General features: G+C 37.5%; 3 protein-coding genes across 7 annotated transcripts in view; 1 reads left to right on the top strand and 2 right to left on the bottom strand.

The window, feature by feature from the left end:
- Nf1 (neurofibromin 1) overlaps positions 1-26718 on the top strand; it is a 239489-nt gene that overhangs the window by 154677 nt on the left and 58094 nt on the right. The window lies entirely within an intron of this gene.
- Positions 7734-10521, bottom strand: Omg (oligodendrocyte myelin glycoprotein). Of its 2 annotated transcripts, XM_034506965.2 has the most exons (3): positions 10294-10521; positions 10045-10098; positions 7734-9422 (listed from the first exon to the last, which is right to left on the bottom strand). In XM_034506965.2, the coding sequence occupies exons 2-3, from the start codon at positions 10054-10056 to the stop codon at positions 8094-8096; spliced, it is 1341 nt and encodes a 446-aa protein (XP_034362856.1). In that variant the 5' UTR covers positions 10057-10098; positions 10294-10521; the 3' UTR covers positions 7734-8093. The 2 variants fall into 2 exon arrangements, with proteins under 2 accessions (XP_034362856.1, XP_034362857.1); XM_034506966.2 differs by lacking the exon at positions 10045-10098 and having other exon boundaries at positions 10294-10518.
- On the bottom strand, positions 16232-26684 carry Evi2b (ecotropic viral integration site 2B). 2 transcript variants are annotated; one of them, XM_076936209.1, is made up of 3 exons: positions 26423-26684; positions 24164-24282; positions 16232-19373 (listed from the first exon to the last, which is right to left on the bottom strand). In XM_076936209.1, the coding sequence occupies exons 2-3, from the start codon at positions 24185-24187 to the stop codon at positions 18027-18029; spliced, it is 1371 nt and encodes a 456-aa protein (XP_076792324.1). In that variant the 5' UTR covers positions 24188-24282; positions 26423-26684; the 3' UTR covers positions 16232-18026. The 2 variants fall into 2 exon arrangements, with proteins under 2 accessions (XP_076792324.1, XP_034362858.1); XM_034506967.2 differs by lacking the exon at positions 24164-24282 and having other exon boundaries at positions 26423-26682.

The raw sequence follows: 26718 nt of genomic DNA, 5'->3' as shown, positions 1-26718 counted from the left end.
CTTGCTCCTCTTACAAAGGACCTAGTTTCAGTTCTCAGCACCTACATTGTAGCTCTCAATTGTCTGTAACTCCCATTCCAAAGAGTCCAATGCCTCCTTCTGGCCTCATTAAATACCTAGCATGCATGTGATGCATATAGTGTAGTGATCAAAATACATACAGGCAAAACACTCATAAACATGAGACAGAGTAAACTGTAATTAAAACACAAATGGTCAATACATTTGACTTGAGTTCTTTCCTTTCGAGTGTATGTGTCTGTGCAGTTATGTACGTATTTGCATGTGCGTGCAGAGGCCAGAGTTGATATTGGATGCTGTTTTTTGTTACCTTATTTTTTGAAACATGGTCTTTCTCTGGCTGTGAAGCTCACTGATTTGGCTAGACTGGCTGACTAGACAAGCCCCCAGGATCCTCCTGTCTCCATCTCCTAGGGCTTAGTATTACAGCATGCTGCTAAGTCTAGCTTCTTATGTAGGTACTGGGATTTCAAACTCAGATCTTTGTGCTTGCTCAGGAAGCACTTGACTGACTGAATATATCTCACCAGACCCTAACTTATTCCTTAAAACACCCTGGTATAGTGTTTTAAACTACTTTTGAAATCAGAACACAATCAGCTAGCAAGGTAACAGACTTTAAAATGACCAAAGTTAATCCTGCTTTTTGTTAAACTACAGAGCACAGCTAAACAATTCTACTGTTTTGTTTTAAATACAGGTTTGATTTCTGTACTTCATGAATAACCTCAACAAATCCAGAATCTCAAGCCAGGGATTCTGATGAGGAAACATAGGAGTGTTTCTCCTGCATTTTGCCACCTAGTTCTTCAACACATTTAAACAAATGAAAGACAGTTGAGCCAAAATGGCATTTTTTTAAAAGTTGAACTTCTTAAAGACCTCACTTTACACTACAGTTTTCAGTGTGTGAAACAAATGAATCTGCTTAACACATTAATACACTGAGGTGACATTAGCTTTTACTCCTGGCAGACTACATTTGAGCAGCTTGCTGTACTAAATTGTTCAGGAATTTTCAGAATTAATGATAATTAGCAGCTATCTGGAATTGGTTCACATGTAATTCTACACTGCCCTGAACTAGTTTATTGGATGGCAAATAATAGCCTTGTCAGAGCCTTCTTTCTGGTTTCATTTTCCCCTGAGATGGGTGGTCCTCCTAAGTTGTCCAGGCTGACTTGGAGCTTTTAAGTAGCAGATACTCTACATCCTATTACACTTGACTTCCTTCATTCTTATTCAACTTTTCTCTAATGTTCCTCAGGACTTTGCTTTGACCTAAATGAAAGAACTGTAGATTCTAGAGTAGACTCGGCATGTCCTAAATAGGTCACTGTTAGTGCACTGGTCACATCTTTGATCTGTTCTTGTTTCTTAGGAATTCAGATAAAGATAATTAATAAAAGAAACTTAGGAGAAATAACATCAAAACTGAAACACAAAGGATAAATAGGGTTGCCAATGTAAGAAGGGGGATGTGCAGCTTTCCTAAAAGCCTGGTATCCAAAGAGAGCCTGGTGAGTGAAGCGACAGAAGTGTAGTTGGTGTGGGCTACAGAGGCTGTATAAGAATGCTGGGTTCTGACTCATGGCCAAGTCACGCCATGTGTGAGAATCATGCCAGTGTGTGAATATGGCTGTTGTATTGTCTTCTCCAGCACTGATTTTATCCCATACATTTTAAACATTTGCTTGTTTTTTTTAAAAGATTTTTAATATATTACATTTTATTTTTATTGTATCTCTCAGTTATGTGACTGGCCATACTCTCCTGTTTATTAATTATCACGTTTTCTGTGTTATAAAGAGTCTATGTCCTTTGCCCAGATACCTAGTGGAAAATTTTTACTATTTTTATTATTAATAATCTCCTTTATAGTTTTCTAATATTTTTATCAGGTGTGATGTTTCAACATAAAGAATTCAGAAGGTTTGTATTGACAAATTTATTGGCAGTCTCTAGTTCACTTTGTGGTTTGTATCACATGAATTAAATGTTAAATTGAAGTATCTTCCAATTTTCTTATTTTTAAAGTTTTACACTTTTTAATTTTAATGTGTATGAATGTTTTATCTGCATTTATGTAATGTGCACTACATGTGTGCCTGGGTACCTGAGGAGATCAGAAGAAGGTATCCGATCCCCTGGAAGTAGAGTTAAGGATGGTTGTAAGCTACCTTTAGATCCTGGGAATCCAACTCAGGTTGCTGGCAAGAGCAATGAGTGCTCTTAACCACTGCTCATCTCTCCAGGACATGTCTTCCAATTTCCCCAGCACTGCTCCATTGAATCTTTCTGCACTCATCCTTTTGATCTTTGCTTTTTTTCTCCCAAAGTTAACAATATTTAAGAAATGGTATGTGCTAGGCACTATTTTAAATACTGTGTGTTATCTTATTTTCTTCTTGATACTCTACCTTGAGGCATAGAGCTAATTTTCTAATGTTACACAACTAATAAAAGTTTTTGTTAAGCCGGGCAGTGGTGGCGCATGCCTTTAATCCCAGTACTTGGGAGGCAGAGGCAGGTGGATTTCTGAGTTCGAGGCCAGCCTGGTCTACAGAGTGAGTTCCAGGACAGCCTGGGCTACAGAGGGAAACCCTTAAAAAACCATCTTGAAAAACCTTAAAAAAAAAAAAAAAAAAAAAAAAAAAAAGCTTTTGTTAGCTAGGCATGGGAATATATGCTTGGAGCCCCAAAGGTGAGGCAGAAAGATTGAGAGTCTGAGACCAGCCTGGGCTACAGAGTGAGACCCATCTGAAAATGTATGCATATAGGCCAGCAGGATGGCTCGGAGGGGGAAGTAGTCCTCTGACGTCCACATACATGCACTGTATGATTCACACACTAACACTCACCCTCTCTCCCTTCTTCCTTCTCTCCTTCCCCAGATTCCCCCCTCTCTCAATAAATAAAGCATAGTTAAAAAAACATTTTAGCCACACATGTGCCAAAGTGCCCATATAGAGAAAGGTATGGATTTCTTTCTTATGTACTGTGTATTAGTTGTACTTTATCATTTCTGTATTAATAACTGTCTTAATGAGTGTGTGTGTGTGTTGAGCTATATATGTGTGTCTTGACACGTGCTCTGCTACTAAGATAGACTGCAGCCCCTCTTCTGTCTTACTGTGATCGATACTGAGATATATCTAGCATTTCATTTCTTCTGGGTTTAGGGGTGAAGTTTTTACCTGTTTATTTTTCGAAATGACCTAAGTATTTTATGTTCTATTTTTAAAAGATTCTCATTGAAGCGCTTGTCAAAAAAAAAAAAAAAAAAAAAAAAAAAAAAAGCTTAATCATCATGTACTGTCAATAACTGCAGTTTTGTGGCAACTAGTGAAGATGTGTGTCCTATTCATAGCCTTTGGTATGTTCCAGATGCTAGCTAAATTTGGTTGAATGAATGAATAAATAGGGAAATCTGAACTTATTATCTCACATTAATGTTTTCTACAATCACCCATTTCTGTATGGATATTATTTCTTTAGCATTATAATTTTTCTTATAATTTTCTAATTATTTCACCCAACATATGAAGAAGTCATTTACATCTCCACATTTATTTTGTTCATTTTTTTTTTAATTTAAAGTTATGTTTCTGAAAGTGTTCCCAAGGTATCTTTTCAATAAGCAGTTACTTTATCTGTTAAGAATAAGAATTTAGTAGCCAGTCAGTGGTGGCACACACTTTTAATCCCAGCACTCAGAAGGCAAAAGCAGGTAGATCTCTGTGAGTACAGCCTGGTCTACAGAGTGAGTTCCAAGACAGCTAGTGCTAATCAGAGAAACCTGGTCTGGAAAAACAAAACAAAAGGTGTTTAGTTTCTTATTTAACTAAATTTTTATCTGTTTGTGTGTTGTTCTAAAATACCCAAATGATGGACTTTTTTTTTTTTTTTTTTTTTTTTTTTTTGTGGTTTTTCAAGACAGAGGTTCTCTGTGTCTGGCTGTCCTGGAACTCACTCAGCAGACCAGGCTGTCCCGGAACCCAGAAATCCATCTGCCTCTGCCTCCCAAGTGCTGGGATTAAGGGCGTGCGCCACCACTGCCCGCCATGGGATTTTTTTTTTTAATGTACTATTTTTCTTTTTTCCACTTTACTTCTCTTTATTATTTAAATTTTTCTTTTTTAGATTTTTGTGTATGACTGTTTTGCCTGCAGGTATGTATGCTTACCACACATGTGTCTGTTGCCCACAGAGTTCAGAAGGTTTCAGGTCTCCTGGAAATATAGTTATGAATGGCTGTTGTGAGCCATTTTATTGGTGCTGGGTTCCAAACCTAGCCTCTATGCAAGAGAAACAAGTTCCCTTAACCACTGGGACATCTCTCCAGCCCTTGGGTGTGTGTGTGTGTGTGTGTGTGTGCACTCATGGACATGCATGCATGACTCAGCACATATCAGAAGACAACCGCATGAAATCTCTTCTAGCCTTGTATAGGTTCCAGGGATCAAACCTAGGTTGCTGGGCCTGCACACTAAGCCTTGTTACCCATTGGATCATTCTCTGTCTAGCTGCCAAGTACTGTTTTACAGGGTGGTTAAAGGTCCACACTCTCTGTTGTGCAGCTGAGATTGGCAGTTGCTTATGCTCTTCGTGATGCTCTAGTCTTGTGCCAGTTTTACCAAAATGGATGTCTATGAGATATAGTTAATGCCAAGTAAATATGTTTTTCTCCATTCAAAACGAAACCAACCAAACAAAATGTTGTTTTTGTCAGTATGATGTAAGCTGGTTGTTTACTATCCATTGATACCATTTTTTAACTAGTTCTTAATACCTTTTTTTTTTTTTTTTTTTGAGACAGGTTGTCTTTATATAACCCTGTCTGTCCTGGAACTTAGTATTAGACCAAGCCAGCCTTGAACTCACAAGGATCCGCCTGCCTCTCTGCCTTCCAAGTGCTGGATTAAAGGTATGCACTACCACACCTGGCTTTTATATTTTTTTATACATAATTTCTTTTTTTTTCGTTTCTTTTTAGTTTTTTTGAGACAGGGTTTTTCTGTATAGCCCTGGCTGTCCAGGAACTCACTGTAGACCAGGCTGGCCTCGAACTCAGAAATTCCCCCTGCCTCTGCCTTCCAAATGCTGGGATTAAAGGCATGCACCACCACTGCCCAGCTCATAATTTCTAAAGTATAATCTTATCAAGGATTTTAGGTGTCTCTTCTCTGACTTTTTTTTGTATCCATTAAAGGAATTTGCTGTTGATTCATGGCATCATCATAGAAGATTATTTAATAACACATGTGAATGGCCAACAGTATGATTTATGGGGGTTGTCATTTAATTCTCAGGAGAAAAATAAACACTATTCTGTCAGCCCATTTCTGAGATGAGGAGACTGGCTTAGAGCAGTATGGTATTTTGTTGATTGTACAGCTAAAAAGTAACAAAGGTAAATTACCCAACAGAACAAAGCCTCAGGGGTATGTGTACATGTTAATATAGAATAGAGACATCTCGATTTGGGATGGACTTACAGCTCAATAAAAATCTTCATTAGTTGATGATATCCTAAGTTGAAAATGTATTTAATACACCTCACCTATTTTATATGTACTTAAAACCCTTAAATTATTGTATAATTGGCTAAGTCTTTAACAAAAAAACTGTTGTAAATCATCTTACATGCTAACGTATACCCATACTTAACACATTTTGAAGTATTTGAGGATCAATAATACAATAACATTTAGAGATGAGCCCTCTTTGATTAATAATGATACAAATATAATTTTGTTAGAGGGTACGTATTATCCAGTTACTTTAAGACTAGATACTTTTCCATGAGGACATGATCAGTGTAGTTGACAGATGTTGTACTTGTATATTTACCAAGCTTTTCCTCTGCATTTTCCAGACATGTTAGTCAGGATGGTTTAATCCATGGGTACTGCTAATACTATAATCCATAATTATATTTTCTTATTATTGTCTCCATTGGAATTCTAAGATATTAAGCTTTTGGTATCCACAACTTAAAAGTTAGATGTAAACAATCTGGTTTTGTGAAACTCAGCATTTCTGTTTAGAAAGAAAGAAAGAAAGAGAGAGAGAGAAAGACAAACAGACAGACATCCATCAACTCAAACTAGTATGTTGTAAAGTGGGCACTGTGAAAGCAGTTAGCATCTCTCAGGCAGAGTGAAGATACTAGGTCATTTTGGAAAAGAGAATGGACAGCATGCCCATTTGAAGAGGTAATGCATTTTAATATCAATTTGGGGCCTTTTTCATGGTAAGATTGCTTAATACAGTGATACAAGTTTATAGAGGCAAAAAAAATACTCAAAATTACTATAGAGATAGTATAGTATAAAAATGTATTTTTTATTGAAATATAACTAATTTTTCATGAGCTCAGTTCTTCTTTTAAAAAATGAGAAAAGAAGTTTAGGACAGGCATGGCAGTACTTGCCTTGGAGCAGTACTTGGAGGCAGGGCAGGTGGATCTCTAGGAGTAGGAAACTAGTCTGATGTACACAGGGCGTTTCAAGCCAGCCAGTGCTATACAGTGAGGCCCTGACTCATGACAACAGGGAAAGGGGTATGGAAAGGAGTATGCTAGAATGCTACTTTCTGGGTGGAAATGTTTGTGGCTGAGAAGATGGCTCATTGGGTAAGAATCCTTGCTCTTCAAGCAAGGGGTTGGAGTCCCCAGAACCCATGCTAAAAAAAAAAAAAAAAAAAAAAAAGAGACATGGCTGCATGTGCTGTACACCTTAGCATTGGGATTAGGGTGGGAACAGACAAATCCGAGAGCTCACAGCTCACCTATCCTAGCCATAACAGCAAGTTTTAGTTCAATGAGGAACCATGTCTCAGGCCAGTAAAGCAAAGAGCAATAAAGAAAGAGAACAGATACATCCAATCTTACATGTATACATCCTGCACAGGTATTCAGGGCAGGGCAGGGCGAGGCGGGGTGAGGCAGGGCAAGGCAGTCCAAAATTCTCAATACTTTATTCTAGCTGGAGTCCAGTGCAGTTGATTTGGAGTGTCTAATCTGCCCCCTACCCAGCTTCGTTGTCAGTCTACTTTATTAGAAAATCCATGGTTGTAGGACTGAAGGAATACCACCCACTCCTCAGTTCTTCTCTCCATCCCACAAGCTCCCTCAGAGTAACCCAAACTGTTAGCCACAAGCTAATCTTATTTTAAATTTAGTAGATTGAATTATAATTTCTGGTTTTATAAAAGATAAATTTCTCTTACAGTAGTAGCAGTAAGATTTTAACTCTGTACAATTTAATTTTGATTAATGAATGATCTATTAAATATACAAGAAAACTCTTTAGCAAGTCTTTAAATGGAAACTTTTTATTCTTTTATTTTTAATAATTTTCTTAAATGCAAAACAAAGTTAAATTTTCCTTGTTAAGATGCAAAGCTAAGTGTCTCCTGGCCTTTTGAAGAGCAGTTGTTCATTATGTAATCTGCGAAGTAGCAAGAGTCCCTCAGAAGCAGGACATCATTTAGATTGAAACAATTCTGGCTTGTGTGTAAAACAATGATGTGGTGTAAGCATTTATTTACAGAGTGGCAGCTTGGTTTCACTTAAGTGACAAAATCCTTGAGTGGCCCACATTTCATTCACCTTAAAGGCTTCATCTTTCCCAAAGCAAAAGCTGTTAGTTCATCTTGATTCTGCTACATAGTGGTTATGATAGTATCTAGAGACCACATGACACAGCCAGGAGCATAGGCCTTTTATTTTGTCCCAGACATTTGACAGTGTAAACATACATAAAATACATATTAAAGTTTAGATGCTCTTTATAGTTTGTGCAATAAGTTGAAGCCTTAAAAAGGAAACGTTTCATTTAAAAAAAATGTCATTAGTTTTACTTAAGACAGGAAAATAGCAGCAAGTACCAAGACATTGTGCACTTCTTTTAATTAAGACAAGTTATTCATTTACATCAAAGTCAGAAATACAAGACTGGCTTTCTTGAATACATAATATAGCTTGAATCACTGGTTAGATAGGGGCAGATTTTCCCAACTGTACATCAGGGTGGAAGGTTCTCCTTCATTTCAGAAACTGCAGACCCTCAGCCTGCCAGCATGACCACGGCATTGAGCATTAAAAGGAGTGAGGCATTTACTTTCCAAGCACTAGCCGCAGAAGGTGGCTGAGTTTTTACATTTGCAGTTGTTTCTTCCCTCCGTAAGTTAAGGGTTGTGCTTTGTTGAGGCATTTCAGAGAAATTATTTGGCATGCCACTAGTTATACTGAGGGTCACGGGTGTTGGGGATGGTTTTGTTGCACTGGTGAGGCTTGCATTTGAACTCATTCCATCCTGGAGGTGAATAGTTAGAGTTGCAGCTGCTGCTTCATGTGAATTGGTCATTTCTGTGGGTGTGTCTTCTGGGTAGGGCACCAGAGCCCTATCAGTGCTACTAAAAGTGGTGTCTTTGCTTAGGGTGACACCAAATGTGGTTTCCTTTCCTCGATACTGTTTGGGTATTTTGGTCACTTTGGGTTGAGTTACCATACTCAGAGAGTTAATGGTGTCCACTGTCTGCATCTCACTCATAGTAAATAGGCTTGAGATAAATCCAGGAGGTGTGGGGTAAACGCTCTGTTCCTTCAGAGAGGATACTTGCTTAGAACAAGGAGTCCCTATCACATGGGCTTTCGTTTCCATCACCCACTTCAATAAGTAAGTAATGCTTTGTTTATGGTCACATGACCACCTGTTATTATGAAGAGTTATCTCTTGCAACTGCAAGAGTTGGTCAAAAGACTGATCTGGAATGAATGTGAATTTATTGTTGTGCAGGTAAAGATATGTAAGATTTGTCAGGTTTATTAATGTCCCTGGAAGGATTTGTGTCAGTGAGTTGTTAGACAGGTCCACAATACGTAGTTTGGAAGGCATGTTGGTTGGAACTGTCCAAAGTTTGTTACTGCTGAGGTTAAGAACCTCAAGACTTCCTAGGGTATTTTTAATGAGAACAACCTTTTCCAGCATATTCTTAGAAACATCCAGGTATTTAAGGTTCCACTGATAAGCAGTATCAGCTTTGTCAAGAAGTTTAATATTGTTGTTAGCAGCAGACATGTTCCAGAGAGACCGAGGTAACTGAGCAGGCAGACTTTCAAGCCTGTTGTTTGAGATGTCCAGGGTCCTCAGATTGGTATATGGGGTTAACTGGTTATGCAGGTCAGTAAAGTGGTTATAAGACAGATTTAAATGTATAATGTTCTCTTGCAGTCCAAGGGGTAATGTAGTCAGGTTTCTGCCTGAACAGTCCACATGCCTGTGCCTCTCCGTGCATATACATTGGAGAGGACAAATGCATAAAATGCCAGGCGTGAGAAACAGAAGGATGAACAGGCAGGAAGACATTTTCAATATCTGATATTCCATCAAAGCCTGAAAACAAACAGATACATCCTTCTTTTAATATGCAAATTCACTCTCAGCATCTGCATGGGTCAGTTAGCATTCGGCAAAATTTTCAATAAACCTCCTTGTTGTTGAGTCCTTTTATAATTGTTCCAGTGATTAAACTAACAAAGCTGCCCTTCATTTATAGTCCAAATGCCTAATCCTTCAATTGGGGCTATGTGGTGGGTGGGGGTGGGGGAGCTGAGGGGGAAAAAGAGAGGAAGAGAGAGAGAATGAGAGAGAGAGAGAAAAAGAGAGAGATGCTCTCCTACATTTTTCTTTATTTTTACCCTTTAGTATATTTATCTTGTTTATCTTCTCGGAGCCTTAATGTGATAGAATGGCACTGTCTGCAAACGACGAGTTTTATAGTCGTACTTAGGCTGTTACTATTTTTGATAATGTTTTCTTATTCAGAAAAAAAATGGCTGTCATGTCTGTTTTTCTTAAATCTCTGCAGTATTTTAAGACACAATATGTTTGTAGTTTGAGATGTTAAAACAGTTATATTAAAACAGTTTTTGAAATTTCATCTTTTCGTGGATAACTATATCCTGGTAAAAAACATGTTTTAATGAACTCAGAAAAATCAAGCCCGATAACATACCTTCAACCTCATGTTTGTAAAGTGATTTTTTTTCTGTATATTTCAGTACCAATTCTAAAGAAAAAACAATACATGTATTTACAAAGTGAGTGGACATTAAAATGAAAATCTCGACTATTACTGCAGCAGATTTTGGTGCATGCACTTGTTATTGAATATATTCAATCCTAACATTAGCTTTTAAAAAGGCTAAAGGAAAAGAAAAAAATCCAAAATCTGTCTTTTACCAATTTAAAAATAACTGCTTACCATAATGTCGTCTTCAGCATCAGCATCTCATTTTCTCCGGGAAACTTGAGGCTTAAAGGTCGTCTTGTTATGGGGAGTCGGAAGGGTTTCTGGCTGTGAGCTGTGCTTGCCTGCTCAGCTGCATTGTGTTGCTGTGAGCCGAAGCTCTGCAACCACCTGATCAGCACCACATAGGAGGACTGCAGAGCTGTCATTGGTGCTGACTCAAATTTATTGCAAGAGGTGCATACGCAACAAAATGGACTTTTTTTTTTTTTTTAAATGTACAGCCCTGAGAGTGCCTTACGTAGCTTCAGTTCTCTGCCGGTTAGAATACTTCATGCAAATTAGGGCTGGCCTTTACTTCTTTCTATGTATTTCTCTGAGCTTAGGTTGCACATTTAACATTTGCTTGCTTGCTGTAATTTTTCTTAAAACCTTTACATTGTTTTTATATGCTGAAAAAAATGTTCTTTGTGAATTGATTTCCAGGATATTCATTGAACTATTTTTAATCTTTGCATTTTTAGATTCTTTTAAAAAACAGTTCAATTGTAACATAACCTTTTTATATGTCATGATAAAAATCTTGATTTTTTTTTTGTCTTCCTTCATCATGGTTATTATTATATTTAATTAGCTTTTCAAATTTATCAATCACTTACGTGTTTCATCTTACCTTTAAGAGCACAGGAATAGTTGAATATGCTTACTTTGGTTTTGCCTTCCTGATACAAAAGATCGTTTGGCTAATTCTGCACACAGGCCAGCTTCGTTGTCATCACGGTCCCCTCCCCCAGCACATGCACATACTCCTGCCTTAGTGCCAGTGATCAAATACAGGATAAGCCACATGTAAAATAAGGATGCTGGACTTTAAAACAGCAATAGTCTAAAACAGGTTTCACTGTGTGTTCCTGGCTGGCCCGGTACACACAGAGAGCTTCCTGCCTCTGTCTTTCAGTGCTAGAATTAAGGATGTGCACTACCATACCTGGTAGATACTAGATATTTTGTTTTGTTTTCTCTCTTTCCCAGTATTCAACTTTTAATTATCAGTCAAATGGTTAAAAATAATTGCTCATGTTTTATGTATTTGAGTTAGATGGAGTTGTTTGGTTTGGGTTTTTTTTTTTTTTCTTCCATAAAACTTGCTTTGGATGGTATGGATAGAGTATTGCTTTCTCTGGAGGTATTGTTGTGGCTGAACAAAAGATCATAATAACAGTATCAAAGCTGGAGTGGCAGCACACATGTTTAATCGTAGCATTCAGGAGGTGGAGGTAAATAGGCCAGGGATTCAAGCCCAGCCTAGATTACACAGCAAGTTCAAAGCCAGCCTAGAATAGATGAGACCTTGCCTCAAAATATAAAATGCTGGCCATGGTGGTGCTCACCTTTAATCCCAGCACTCAGGTGGTAGAAGCAGGGAATGAGGCCAGCCTGGTCTATAGTGAGTCCAAGACAGCCAGGGCTACACAGAAAAATCCTATCTCAGAAAACCAAAATAAATAACCAAAATAAATAAAAACTATTACTTTCAAATTATTTATTCAATGTTTTATATTTATGTTATCTTTCCCAGAAAGTTAATAGACTTAAAAATATATGCAACAATGTTTGTAAGTGATAAAGCCATAATCAAAATTTTGTAAAATGCAGCTAGATTGATGGTATCTTAAGTAGACTAATTATATAAACAACCAGTTAAAACTCAAATCGAGTTTACAGAATGACCATTTACCATAGGAAAGAAAAGGAAAAAATTAAGGTATATTTATTATGAAATTGTTATCATTTTAAAAAACAGCAATTATTAGCATATGACGTGTTAAGAAAATGCCTAGGTACTAACTTTTATGTCATCTTCCTGCTGAATTTCATGAACTATTATTTTATTTGATTGTATTGAAGTCTATAGCTTATCTTCTTAGAAGAGTGCTATCTTGTAGGAGTCACCTTCTAGGTAAAACTAGTGTTCCTCCAAAAGGATCTACATTTAAGCAGTCTGCACCATTAGTGATTGTTACTGATTCAGGATTTTATTGCCACTTTACTTTGAGTGTTCATTTGGACTTTAGATTCTGTGTATGGATTTCAGAATCTAGTCATCAATCATGATACTTGAAAATAATGTTTGAAGTACTACATTTAGCAGTATTGTTTGGGGGCTGAGAATGGTTTGCTTTTGACAGTTAGCATTCCATGTCAGCTCACATACCCACCAATACAGTTCAGGGATAGGACTAAAAATCAATTTGCCAAGCCTTAAAATCTCTCTCAGGAAGACTCATTCTGCTATTATAGAAGTGCAGTTACCTATGCGAATTATACTGACAATACCTTCATTTGAAATAAAAATTAATTAAATGGGTTCAAAATTAATTTAAGCTTTGTCTGTACTAGTGACTTTTTGCTGGCATTGTAACAAAGTACCTGACAGAAGCAACTGCAGGAGGAGGAGTTATTTGTGGCAGGGAAGACATGTACACTAGAGTAGTTTGGTGGCTGGCGCAAGATCAGGTCATATCCAGTGGTAGATGAGAAGCGTAACCCTCAGAGCCCACCCCTAGTGGCATTAAGACCACCAGCTCTTGCTCCAAGGGGGTAATAACCTCTCCCCTCAGCACTGCCAAAAGTAAATCAGATGTCCAAGCATATTAAGATAGGACTCTGCTATGTATACAATGTTTTCATTTCAAAGTTACTTTGTATTAAAGATGACTGTGGGTACTCAAAAAGAAAAAGAAGTCATTTCAGTGTGTTTTAAATGCAGCAATGTAATGCTATTAAAGGCTCTGAGAAAATTAAATAGTATATTACGTTTTGGGGGTTATTTGGTTTTTGAGGCAGGTCCTGTAGACCAGGCTGGCCTCAAACTCAAGAGATCTACCTACCTCTGACTCCCAAGTGCTGGGACTAAAGGCATGAGCTACCGTAGTTGGCAAGAATAATTTTTAAAAGACAAGTATTTGTTACTTATCTTCAATGCCATAAGCATGGCATAATGTTAAATTTATTTAACAACTATTTAGCACTTTTCAGGTTTTATGGCTGTTTAGTCAGAATGCTGTAACTGTGTATACTCTGGTTTGACCCCTCCACTTCAGTTTTTTGCACCTGTTGGTATGGAAGAGAACTGCTTTCATTTGCTTGTAGTTGCATCTTAATGGTATTTCTTTTAAAAACAGATTAAAATATGTATGTATGTATATATTACATAGTTTTGTCTTCTCATGTAAAAGTTTATATGATGTATTCTATATCTTATTTGGTTTTTCTTATAAATTTATTTTAAAGATGACTATTTCAAGAGACATGCACTTGTCTCATTCATTTCTTGATGCCTTGGGAAATAGACCATAGTTTATTTACTCAGTCATGTCCTGGAAGGCATCTGAGTTGTTCCTGTATTTCTGTTATTGACAGTAATGACATGCTGAGACCCTTGTGCGTGAATGGTTTCATATTTTACCAATAACTTTTTTTAAAGGATTTTTTTTTTTTTTTTTTTTGTCTTTTTGCAATAGGATTTCTCTGTGTAGCCCTGGATGCCCTGGAATTCACTCTGTAGATCAGGCTAGCCTTGAACTCAGAGATTCACCTGCCCCTGCCTCTGAGTGCTGTGATTAGAGGTGTGTGCCACTATTTTTGGCCTTTATGTATATTTTCAAGAACCATCAATGTATATTTTTTTTCTTCTCTGGATGTGTTTTATGTTTTATAAATATTTGTTGTTTATTTTAACTGTCCATTGTCCAATTATTTTATTGTTCATCTTTAAGAAGTTTCTTAATGTTTATAGATATTAGTACTTTGTCTTGATTTAACTTACAATTTTTTAATTCTCTTGTGTTGATCTTTTGACTTTTTAATGCTGAATTATATTTTGGCTTTGACATTTGAAATTTTTTTCTTTTTTCTTTTTGTGACTTCTAGACTTTGAGCCTCAGCTAGGAAGATGTTTGCCCATGTTCAGATTATAAAGGGATTCAGCACCATCTTCTTGTGTTGTGTCAACTCTATGCTGTCTGTTTAGATCTTGTCTACTTAGTGTCTATTCTAAGTAGTGTGAAATGTAGGTCCAGTTTTCTTTTTTCAAATATCTATTCAGTTGTCCCAGCGCTTACTCCTGCAGATTTGGTATTTGAGTTTATTTATGATTATTCTGTTCTACTCTGTTCATACAGAGCATTTGAATTATAAGTTCCCAAGTATTTTGCTACTTACTCTACTTCTTAAATAAAATTAAAGCTGACTTCTGCCTGAGTTCTTCCTTGCTTTCCCTGGTTCTGTTTTCTTTAGCCATTAAAAACTAGAGCTTTTACTAATTGGTCTTTCAGGCTGTTCATACAAATCTGGAAAGAGCACAACTGGTGTGTCATATGAACATATGTGTCATATGTCTGCGGGCCTTATTCCCATTGCATTGCTGTTTTTTAATTCTCTCATTTTATTTGCCTGTGTGTGCATGTGCTTGTTTGTACCACATGTGCTTACATGCTTTAGCACACATGTGGAAGTCAAAAGACACCTTGTGATAGTCAGTGCTTTCCTTCTACCACTTGGAGCTCCGGAACCAAACTCTGATTGGCAGGCTTGGCGGCAAGCACCTTTCCTCGCTGATCCATCTCACCATCCCTTGCCTTGCTCCTTTCTCTGCAATATCCTGAGATTAGTTTCCATTTCTTCCTGCTGACTAAGCAGGGATGCACCGTTGGGCTGCCCAGCTTCCACTGACCTTAGTTGCAGGAAATTGCATGCAGTAAATGTGAATTGTTCCCTCCTGGCAGAAAAATGGCTTTTTTAAAAAAAAAGCAAAAAAAAAAAATCCAGCTAACTCTAGTGTCTGCTATACAGAGAACAGAGGGAAAGCTGAGGGTAATGCTTAAAGAAATCTGACAAGACTGTAACTGAGTCCTGAGCTCCTGGACTGTTATTTGGGGATGGGGAGTGGGTGAGTGGTAAAGAGCACTTGTTCTCAGAGAGAACACAGGCTCAGTTCCCAGCACCCACAGGGCTGCTCACTGAGTTCATAACTCCAGTTCCAAGGATCTAATGCCATCTTCTGACTAGGAAGGCACAAGGCACACAAGTAGTAATAGGCATGCATGCAGGCAAAATATACACATAGAACAAAAATAAACGAATCTAACTTTATTTCATATGTATGAATGTTTTACCTAGGTATATATGCCCATGTGTGTGTCTGGTGCCCATGCAGTCAGAAAAAGGGCATTGGATCCCCTGGAACTGGACTTATAAACAGTTGTGAGCTGTCATGTTGGTGCTGTGAATTGAACCTGGGTTTTTGGAAGAGCCGTAAGCACTATTTAACTGCTGAGCCATCTCTGCAGCTCGTCCGTTAGCTACTGTACTAAGAGGTATTTCTCAAGATCCATTTTTTTCAAGAGGTCAGTAAGGGAGGTGTTGAAAGGAACAACTTTGGAAAGAGCCTTTTGATCCCACAAGTGAGATGAGAGGAGTTGAATGATAGGTATTCGGACTGCTACATCTCATTATTCTAACCAAGATACTTAATACAAGAAATTCTCAAAATTCCTCAGTGACTGCTGCAGCGTAAATTAGCCTTAAAATCATATTTGAAGACACGTGTAAGAAGTTTTATTGTGGATGACAGAGAAGAACCAATGCAATAGAATGAAAAACCATCAATCATGCTTGAAATAAGTCGTTCAGTGGGTGTTTCTGTAGATAAATAGTGTTGTCAGTAAGAGGTGGCTTATAAGAAATAAGGCGAGTATTGTATGTAAAATAACACTTAGGCCTGGTGTTTTTTAAGGTGTTTTAAAGGCCACCACCTTAATCACAGTAATTGGGAGACAGAGGCAGGTGTATCTCTGTGAGTTTGAGAACAGCTTGATCTATATAGAGAGTTCCAGGATAGCCATGGCTACCAGAGGAATCCTGTCTCAGAAAACACAAACAACAATAATAATAAATTTATCTTTTTATAATTATATATAAAATTGTTTATTAATAATTCTATAATAATAGTTTGTAGTAGTAGTAGTAAACTCCACTGCCCAAGAGCCTGCTTGTTTTTATTCCACATGGACTTATTAGTATTTGAACATTTACAAATACTAATTTATTACAAAATAAATTACAAATATTACAAATAAATACTATATTCTATCCTGAAAAGTCCCAAAATCTGTGCTCTAAGCAACTCTCCTTTCTTGGACTTGTAATAATAACAAGAGAAGGATATGCTTGTTGGGCAGATGAACACTTCCGCAGTCCCAATACCCACTGACCCTTCCACTTTAACAAAAGTTGTACCCACTTTTGTTATGAGTACCTCATACTCAACAATCTTCAGGTGATGATTAACTTCTACATTTAAAAAAAAAAAAAGTGGTTGAGGCTACAGAGATGGCTCAATAGTTTAGAGAGCTTGCTGCTTTACTAGAGGACCCAAGTTCAGTTCCCAACACCCATCTTGGACAGCAGCTCATAACTTCCTGTGACTTCAGCTCCAGGGTGTCTGGTATCCTTGTGGTCTCCACAGACAGCCTCACACAGGCAGGTATCATGTGTGCATGGGGGAGGGACATGCACACATACATCCCACTTCTATTTTTCTCTCCCGTCCTCCATAACATTTGATTTTGTCTAGATGCTTAGTTTCTACTTCCCTAACACTTGAGAAAAATGTCTACATTTTGGGGCCAGTGAGATGGGCTTAGAGGATGAAGGTGCTTGCTGTCAGGTCTGATGACTTGAGTTTGAATTCTATCCTTGGGGTGGAAGAAAAAAAAAATCAACTCCCACAAGTTATCTTTTAACCTCCTAATACAGCCTATCTCCTTGCACCTCCACCCCCATGCCCCACACATTTGAAGAGGAAGAGGATGAAAAAGAAGAGGAGGAGGAGGAAGAGGAGGAAGAGGGGAAAAAGAAAGGAGTTGCAGTGGCTCAGTAGTTAAGAACACTTACTACTCTCACAGAGGACTTGGATTCAGTTCCCAGTATTCACGTGGCAGGCGGCAAATGTTGTTAATGCCATCTAGGTCCAGAAGATCCAGTGTCATCTTCTGGCTTCCTCATGCACCAGCCATATATATGATGCATATGTATACATGTAGGCAAATTTATATACACAGAATTTTTAATTATAAAGAAAGAAAGAAAACTGCATTTTTATAGTAGGTGCTCACTTTTAGAGGGTAAATATTCCCCAACACAGCACTTGGACTTCATGTTTTAATACAGTTTGTGTCTGTGTGTTTCTAGTAAAGCAAAAAATGGAAACGTCTTGTCCTTAGGTATATATTTTAATCTCTATAAATTAAAATATTTATTTAATATTTGAAATATTAAAATTTTGACCATTTAAATTTTCTCATTTCTATTATACCCCAAATTTTGAGGTGGAAAAATAGAATTTTATTTATTTAAGATAAGTTTATATACAGCTTTTCAGGAAGGAAATCTATTGGGAACAATAAGTATATGTAGATCATATGTTTTCAAAGTGATTAAGTTATTGACATATCTATCATTGACGTACATAAAAGGCACTCTACTTTAAAAAAAAAAAAAAAAAAAACTTCTGTAGTTGGTAAGTGTACCACTGTAATAATCTACCCGTGTACTTGGGCTTCAGTCAGGTGTCAGGTAACAGTTACTTGGATACCAGTTGTCATATCCTGTATACCATACCATGAGGACAGGAATGGGTGGAGCCATCTCAGGATGGAGGACAGTCTAGAAGGCAAACTGTCACTTTACAGAAGCTCTGTAGGTGGAGGTGGCAGGGAGTCTGTGAGGTCCTGGTGGAGGTCAGGAGTGGAGAACTCCTGGCACTGAGCCTCGTGGGTAGACTCTTGGTTGTTTATAAAATCTTCTGACAGAGGCACACTAAATGAATCAGGGGGTGGTGGGAATGGCTCTTTGATCTCGGAATGATGATCTTCACACACTTGATTTAGACCATCTGGAGATGGTTGGAGATTGGTAGAATCCTTTGGTAAAGGAGGTACAGCTATCATAGTGGGCTTGTCTGATAGGTTCTCATCCAAATCAAGAAGGGGAGGTGGTAAGGGCAGATCTGCATCATCTGAAGAAGACACGGCTGTACCAACTGTGGACCCATCAGCACTGTCTTCTGATAAACCATTTATTTGATCTTTTATATTCTCAGTTTTGAGGTTTTTGGTATCGTTAATGTGTTCACTTGATTCAAACAACTTAACTTCTAAATCATCTGCTAACAATGTGCTTTTGCTTGGTTTCCAAGTCATAAGTGAAACAACTGATGCACGTTTTGTGGATACCTCACTCTCTCTGATGTTATCCATACACATTTCAGGTGTTTCTCCATCAGCAAATGGAGACCTGCCCGCCCAGTTTTGATCATTTAAGACTGGTTTCCTCAAGTATTTCCACAGTATAATCATGAGTATAGCTACCAGCATAGAAATTATAATTGTACCAATTAATATGGCAGCTATTGCATTCTGGTTGGTTTTATGAGCAGTTCCTTTGCCACTCGTTGGTTCTGAAGTGAGTGGTGGTGGTGGTGGTGTCTCTCTTGGTAAATAAATAGCTGGGATTGATTTTGTGGGTCGATTATGAGTTGTCTGTAGTACTGGTTTTCCAGAAGGGGTAGGAGCAGGCGATGGTAGCCATTGTATGGAAGTATAGACAAGAGGTTTTGGTGGTTGTCTAGTAGAATTATGGGTAGAAGGTGATAGTTGATTGGTCAGCGTGAACCCAGATAGTGATGTTTGTGGGAAGGAGTTGTTGACCGTTGATACTGCTTGGCTGGTGATGTTATAAGTAAGTGGTTTTGAAGACACATAAACAGCTGTTGTTGCTTGTTCAGTAGTGATTTGGGCAGGTGGTACTTGTCGTCCAGAAGAAATGTTGTTGAATTGTGTTGTTTGACTCAGAGCATTCCCTGCTGTGTTTTGAGAATCAGTTGTAACATATAACATTGATGGTGTAAGTAAAGTAGACTGTGACTGCTGCTCTGTTGGAGTTGCTTCTGTCTCTGAGAAAGACATATTGTTCAAGTCTTGACAAAGCAGGATAAAGAACAAATGCTTGAATTCCATTTCAGATGTTTCCTCCTTACCAGTGATTTCACAATGAAAGAAAAAGAAAGATGGTTAGCTATCACCTGGTGTCTAGTTACATTTGCCTCTTAGTTACAGTACCTGAAATACAGTGCTTAGGTATTTGGTTACATTTTAGTCTGGTTTCTACTTGACACAGAATAATACTCCAGTTTATAGTACAGCATCTGGAGTTCCTGGGAAGTAATCTTAATTCTTTTATAAAATCTCCGTTTAACCTTGCAGCCCCTCTAGGGTCCTCAGACTTTACTCCCTCATTTCATATTGTCTTGAGTATGCAGGCTTAACTTCTGCCATGGGCTCTCTGCTCTGCTTGCTGTCTGTTCCTAGAAATATAAGTGGTTCTGCCTCTGCAGAGAACACCAGCGACCATGGTGCCTTACACTCTTGTTTTTACATTCTTTTTCTCTATTCACCGCACTTGACCTTACTGACTTTCCTTTATGAATATTTTGGTAGCTCATGTAATATAGTTTTTCCTTTAATACCACTTCAGTTAGATCTTTTTTTCTCCTAAACATGGACACTCATCATTCAATCTCTCTACCTTTCACTTTTCTTAGTTCTAGTTCCGTAAGTTTCCATTCTGACCCTTGTGCTATAACTACCAAACCTGTGAGTCCATTTATATAATGTCTTAGTGGACATTTCTCTCATTCGTGTGTGTGTGTGTGTGTGTGTGTGTGTGTGTGTGTCATAATCAGCAAATTCAGTAGACTCAGTCCCAGGAGGATCTAACATCTCTGGTCTGTACAGGCATCAGTACCCATGTGCACATACTCACATATAGACACACATACACTGAACATTAAAAATAAAATCTGAAAGAAAAACAAAAACCAAGAAAACCCTAAAGTGATTCAGGTTCCTCTAGCCCAGTTGGTCAAGTAAGTAAGCCCATTACTACTTTCTTTCTGATATTAGAAAACCACCTTTGTGTCAAACTTGATAAGTTTAAAACAAAATAGTTGCTTTTAAGTGTTTAAAATTCTTACAGTAAAAATTAGCAGGTAAAAAGTAATCTCAGCCAGGCATGGTGGCACACACCTTTAATCCCAGCAGAGGCAAGTAATCTCTGTGAGTTCAAAGCAAGCCTGGTATGTATAGTGAGTTCCAGGACAGCCAGGGCAACATAGAGAAACCCTGTCTGGAAAAATAAAAGTAATTACAATAATGTGATGTTTCCTCGTAATTAGTAGATGAACAGAGGAACTAACTTGGCCTGGGAGAACTTTGTAAAGGTTTCCCAGCGATACTGAAGCAGACCTAAATCTTAGAATACTATAAAGAACTAGTTAAGCACATTTGTCTCCCAGCCCAGACAGTGTGCATGGGCCTGAGCAGGGCTCAGCATAGGCTTGGCAGCTGTCTTTTTGTGGGATGTTGTCGATGCTGAAACTTTGAAGGCTTAAGTTCCAAAGTTCCGGCTGTGTACTGTCCACTTAACTCTGTGTGTAAGGTCACCTAAATTTGTTGTTTTCAGTTGCCTCGCACTCCAAAGTGACATTGTCAGCACTGAGGATAATGGGCTCTTCTGGACGTCCCCAAGCACCGTGTCGGCTGTCTGAGATAACTGTTCTGTTTCTTAACATTAAGACAGGACAGTCTCAGACTGTTAGATACTAGTTTCTATATATAAGAAATTAGTTTTTCCAGAACTCCGAAGATACAATAAAATGTTTTAGCAAGTTGAGTAGTTTGTATTTCTTTACTGCCACTAGCATAGTAGAGTGATGACAACAAATGACACCTCTTCTTGCTCATTCTCTCTCTGTTTGTTTGTTTGTTTGTTTTTGTGTTTTAAGACATTTGCCCTGTGTAGCCCAGGTTGGCCTTGCTCAGATCCCTGTTTGCTGAGATCACATGCTTGAGCCAGAAGGACCTGGACTTACAAGAAAAGATAATGTTTTTTTTCTTAATCTATTTCTTCTTTATATTTTTTTCTCTTGTGCTTGAAGCCTAAAATTTAAAATAGCTCTCTGAAGTCCTTTGCCTGGTGCTGATTAATTACCCTTAAAACATGCATGGCCTGGTTGCTACTTCACATAAGGATACATGTCTCTGTCTGGAGAAAACCTTACATAGCAAGTTTTAACTTCCTTGGCTACTTCCTAAACACATTAAATTATGCCATTTTGCTTTCTTTAATGTGTGTGTGTGTGTGTGTGTGTGTGTGTGTGTTGCCTAATCCTCTTTTCTGCTGACTATATGTCTGAACCTGTCTTCATCTCATAGACTTAAATTTAAATTCTCCTTCATAAACCCAGTTTCTAACTGACCACAGGCACAGAGAGTTATTCCCTGAGCCTTCTCGGCACGTGCTGTCTTGTTGGTTTCTTCTCTTAGGCCCTTCTTCCTGTGTGTGCCTCACTCCTCTGCTTCTCCTCACCTGAGTACTTGTTTTTATTATGTTGTTTGTACATTCTCTATTATTATCCCCATAGCCTCAAACGAGATTATTTTAAAACCAATACCACAAAAATAGAAAAAAAGTCAAAGGAAGAAAACACCTTTATAGAATATGCTTTAAGTTTGTGACTTACATACTTTATTTCATTTAACCGTCCAGAAGCAAGTGAGGACGAGTTGAGCAGTTTGTCTGGGTTGTGGCTGTTCCTGACAGCATGAGGTTGTGCCATGTGGTTCTAGTCTGCATTGTTTCTGTTCTCCCACCATTTCATATTTTCTAATATTGATTCCCCATGCCTTTCATATTAGTTGCTCAGTAAACATTTAATCTGTGCTGGCCTCTTGGTTCTTTACCATCTCACTTTTACTTTCTATTAAGCCTTCTACCATAATGTAAGCAGAGGAAAGGAAACTTCATTAAATTCTGGGTTTTATCTATCTTTTAAGGTTTTTTATGGAAAACATTGAAATTTTGGCATGGATATAAGGATCTGACTGGCTCATCTCTAGATGGTCATCATTCATACCATCCCACACAGTAATTTTATAGGTTACTTGTCCAAAAAAGCCTTGGTCAGAAGATGGCGTTAAGAGTTTCCTTTTGTAAGTGTTTTTAGAAAATGTTTTCCAAAGCAACAGAAGATACAGAATTGTCTACAGCTAAAAATGTTTTCTGTTTTGTGACTTTGCTTAAAATAAAGAAACCATACGGTTCCTCTTTTTAGTTAGCTGAAAAAGGAAATAGAGGAGGAACCAGCTAAAACAGGAGCAGAATTATAAAACCCAGTTTGGTTTGTAAGATCAGCCTTGATAGGTTCATCACCTCTGATGTCACTAGGAAGCTAGAGGCTTCAGTGTGATATTTCCACTTGTCAGCAGTAGTAAAAGCAAAACCCACTTTTCAGATAGCCTCCCACATTCTCCTCCGTCATTTCTGTCACGTCCCCTCCTAGGCTCTGCCACAGTAGAATCTAGCATCTGTTAGACTCTTACTCTAGCAGCTCAGAACAGTCTAGAAAAGAAGCATCAAGACGAAAAGAAGAAATTTTAGATTTAATAATTTTGGGGACAGGAAGCCTGACTCTTTTAAGATTTAATGAAGCTAATTTTGTTACCTATAATACACAAGCTTATTCAATGAGCTTGCCAAGTATGTAACTAGTTAGTTCCTAAGCACTGTTTCTGCAGAGAGAGGTGATGGTCAGCTGATTGAGGGCAGGAGATAAAAAAGGGATTAAAATTTTCAATAGACAAGAATGGGGATAAGAATAATTTTTTTCTTTTATAAAAAGGAACACTAGCAAGAAATTGTATAAAAAGTTTAGGATGTACTAGATATGTGGGAAAGGATCAATTGATTACAAAAAATATTGAAGAAAAAAATAATTGGAAATAGTAGTTGCTTATTAATTATTAGGAAGTTACTAAAGAAGACTGAAGTAGGTAAAAGGCAGTCAGGGAGAGAGACTTGACATGGGTAAAGAGGCTGTTGGGAATTGTCATTTTCTGTCACTGGCCTGTATGTCAGAGCAAGAATTAACAACAAAGAACTGACCATCCAGGACAGACGCTAGATGGCCCATCCTCAAACAAACTTTGATTCCAGGCTCTGTCTCCCGCAAGGGTCCTTCAGCTTTCTCCTACCCTCACTGCCCTGACACTCCCCAAATGTAAGCCTGACAGAGAACCTATGAACAGTCTGGAAAGGGCCTTTCTTAGAAATCCTTTAATCTGCTCAGGAAAATCTAGATTTCTCAACCTTGTTATGGCAATACTTCTCTCTGTATTTTAAATCTGAGGTTTAAATCTACATTTTGGTCCTTTGTTTTTCTTGGGTTTTTTTTTTTTTTTTAAAGGAAAATGTACATATTTTTAGTGACTCCGTATGCAAGCACAGTTACAATGAAATGGGAGCTCCCTGGTATTGGGTGTGTACCTGTTGCATACTGCCAGGGCTGGGAGTGTAGCTCAGGACTACAGCGACTGTCTACCGTGCACATGGCCCTGAATTTGGTCCCCATTACCACAAAGTTATCTAAGTAAAATTAATGCTGTTAAATTAGCTATAGTAAGAAATATATCATTTTAATAAGGAATTGATAAACTTTGGAAAACATTCCTTAAAAAAAAAAAGGTAAGTGTAGGTCGTTACGTCTTCGAACTGTGCATGGTGTCTTAGGCCTTTAATTCCAGCATTGGAAGTAGAGGTAAGTGGATCTCTGTGAATTTGAGGCCAGCCTGGTCTACGTAAGGAGGTCCAAACCAGCCAAGACTAGATAGTGATACCCTGTCTTAAATAAACAAACAAAATATTGGGTCTTTCAGTTATTTTGATATAAGAAAAACAAGTTATTGCTGGGTGTGGAGGTTCATACCTTCATTCGTAGAGGCAGAGGCATGGAGGTCTTGGAATTAGAGGCCAATCAGGTCTGCTTTTGGGTTCCAGACTAGTCAAGGTTACATTGTAGGGAGACCCTGTCCCCAAAAGCCAAAACTAAAACCAACAGCAAAAAGACAAGTAAATGATAGTACACATATAAGATACAGGCACACAGCACTAGTGAGATCTCTAAACTAGTGAGATTTTAAAACCATAATAGGAAGAAACCAGAAAAGAAAATCAATTTTAAATTACAAGTAGTGTTTTATGGCCATTTTTAATCAGTAATAATAGCTACTATTACTGAACACCAGAAAATTACTGAGTAATAAGATTCATTTGCATGACCTAGGTGGTCATATTTTCATCTTCCAGGTTTTAAGAAAGAAAAAAAATTAAGAAGTTGGTTGACTTGGCAAGCTGTTACAGCCCTAAGCGGTGGCACTAGTGTGGAAACCATGCTACCCTTGACTTCTGCTACATGCTGGAGCCTTTGTAGAGTTATGAACAAGAAAGGCTTTGTGACAGAAAAAGACTCCTGTAAGGTCTCTAGGACTGTGTAAGAAACTTTGGGGCTAGGCTTACATAAAGGGTAGGAAAAGAAATACCAGAAAGCCCACATCAGTCCAGGAGTCTATATGAGCAGTTTAGGAGTTTTGAATAGTAAGCATATGAGTTGTCATAAGTATAGTGTACTGAAAAATGTTTGTGGTACTTCTTTAAAGATTGAGCATCAAAAGGCATCAGATGTATATTTAGCAAGTTCAGAATTACATGATACTTCTAATTAGAATTATGTAGGAACTTGTTGAAAACATCACAACGGTTAAACTTGAGACTAGCCCTGTTTTAGATAAATCTGAGGTTAAAAACATCTTTATTTATTAGCTTATGTAACATACATTACTTTAAAAAATTCAAACCAAGCCTGATGGCAGTGGTGGAGCATACCCTTTATCCCAGCCAGCACTCAGGAAGCAGAGGCAGGCAGATCTCGTGAGTTCAAGGCCAGCCTGATTACAGAGAGAGCTCCAGGATAGCTGGGGCTACATGGAGAAACCTTTGTCTTGAAAAACAAACAAACAAACAAACAAACTATATATATATATATATATATATATATATATATATATATATATATATATATACACACACACACACACACACACAAATATATAAAGAAAAGTTATGAAATTATATTGATGAAGTATTGAAATAGGGTCTAACCCACTTCCAAATTATTTTTCTTTAGGATTGCAGGTCTTTGGAAGCTCAGTGCATTTTTATTTATTTTATTTGTAATTGTTCCATTTACTCACAAGGCAAGTATCTTTTGTATATACTAACAAGTTTTTACAAAAATGTTCTTTCCGTGGATGTTTCTTTCTGTTTACATTCTTCACTAACAAGTCAGCTTAGAGTATGTGGCATGAGCACATAGGTAATGTGAATATACACATACCCATTTTATCATATTTTTGCCTTATGGAACTTTTAAAAAGACATGTAATAGTTATGTGTCATAATTATTACTTAAATATAAAATTTATTTTATACAAAACACATAGTAAGTATCCATCTAATTTCTCTTTAAGTTAAAAATGAAGGTGACCATTCATGTTTTATAAACTAAAAGGGTTAGACAAAAATAATTTACATTAGTCATGGTAGTGAATGCTTTTAATCCCAGTACTTGTGAAGTCGAGACGGAAAGAACTGAATTAGAGGCCAGCCCGGTCTACATGTAAAAACACTGACTTTTTTTTTAATAATGGAAAAAAACTGATGAAATCATCTAAGTCTATATGAGTAGAAAGTCTGTGTAGAAAATAAATTAGACTCTGTTCCCTCTCTTTATTATAGTGCCAGAGACCAAACCCAGGCTCTGCCCCAGCCCTAGAATTTTTAAACAATATTTTAGAGATTGTAAATCTAGTCAAAGCCTGTAGAATTTAATTTTATCTTTAACTCTTGGCTTACTTAAAATTATTACAGTGATGTTAACAAGTATTTTGACTGAGTAAACTTCAAAGGGCTGATAATATTAAAACCTTGATAAAAATCTTTCAGACAATATCAACCCTGAATATAAGTTTATAAAATTCTGCACAGCAGAGCCACAGAAACTTTCTGTAGACATCCTTAAACTGTCAAGAACTGAATTCAACTAACTGTAAAACACTAATGATATTTTGGTTTTTAAAAGAAATAAGCAAAACTGAAATCAGAAATCAGAGGGCCTGTGTGTGCTTACCTGTGAACTTCTTTCGCAGAATGTAAATTCTTGTTCTAACAGCACATGTTGGTGATTTGTCTGAGAAAGCAAAGGGGTGTTTCAGTGCAGATTAAAAATGGTCCTCTAGCACACTGAGATGGCTTCTGTGCAGCAGAGGAAGTTTATCAATAGCAGTTACAGGAAGTGCAGTATACCACAGAATGACTAAGAAATGTGCTTCAACACAGCTTATTTTGTAACACAATCTATATAACTTAAGTGCTTGTAGCTGATCCCTTACTCTCCTGTCATGTGGCTATATAATCTAAAAATTT

This window comes from Arvicanthis niloticus, chromosome 6 (assembly GCF_011762505.2).
Source record: "Arvicanthis niloticus isolate mArvNil1 chromosome 6, mArvNil1.pat.X, whole genome shotgun sequence".
NCBI classification, from domain to species: Eukaryota; Metazoa; Chordata; class Mammalia; order Rodentia; family Muridae; genus Arvicanthis; species Arvicanthis niloticus.
Note: the sequence above shows the minus strand (reverse complement) of the source record. Positions and strands in the feature narration are given on the sequence as shown.

Excerpts from the sequence above, each read along its gene's own strand:
- Evi2b (XM_076936209.1), bottom strand. The coding sequence starts at position 24,187 with ATGCCTCTGCCTCTACGAATGAAG. Across the intron at positions 19,374-24,163 it reads CTCTGCCTCTACGAATGAAG|GAGGAAACATCTGAAATGGA; the intron begins GTATGAACCTCC and ends ATCACTGGTAAG.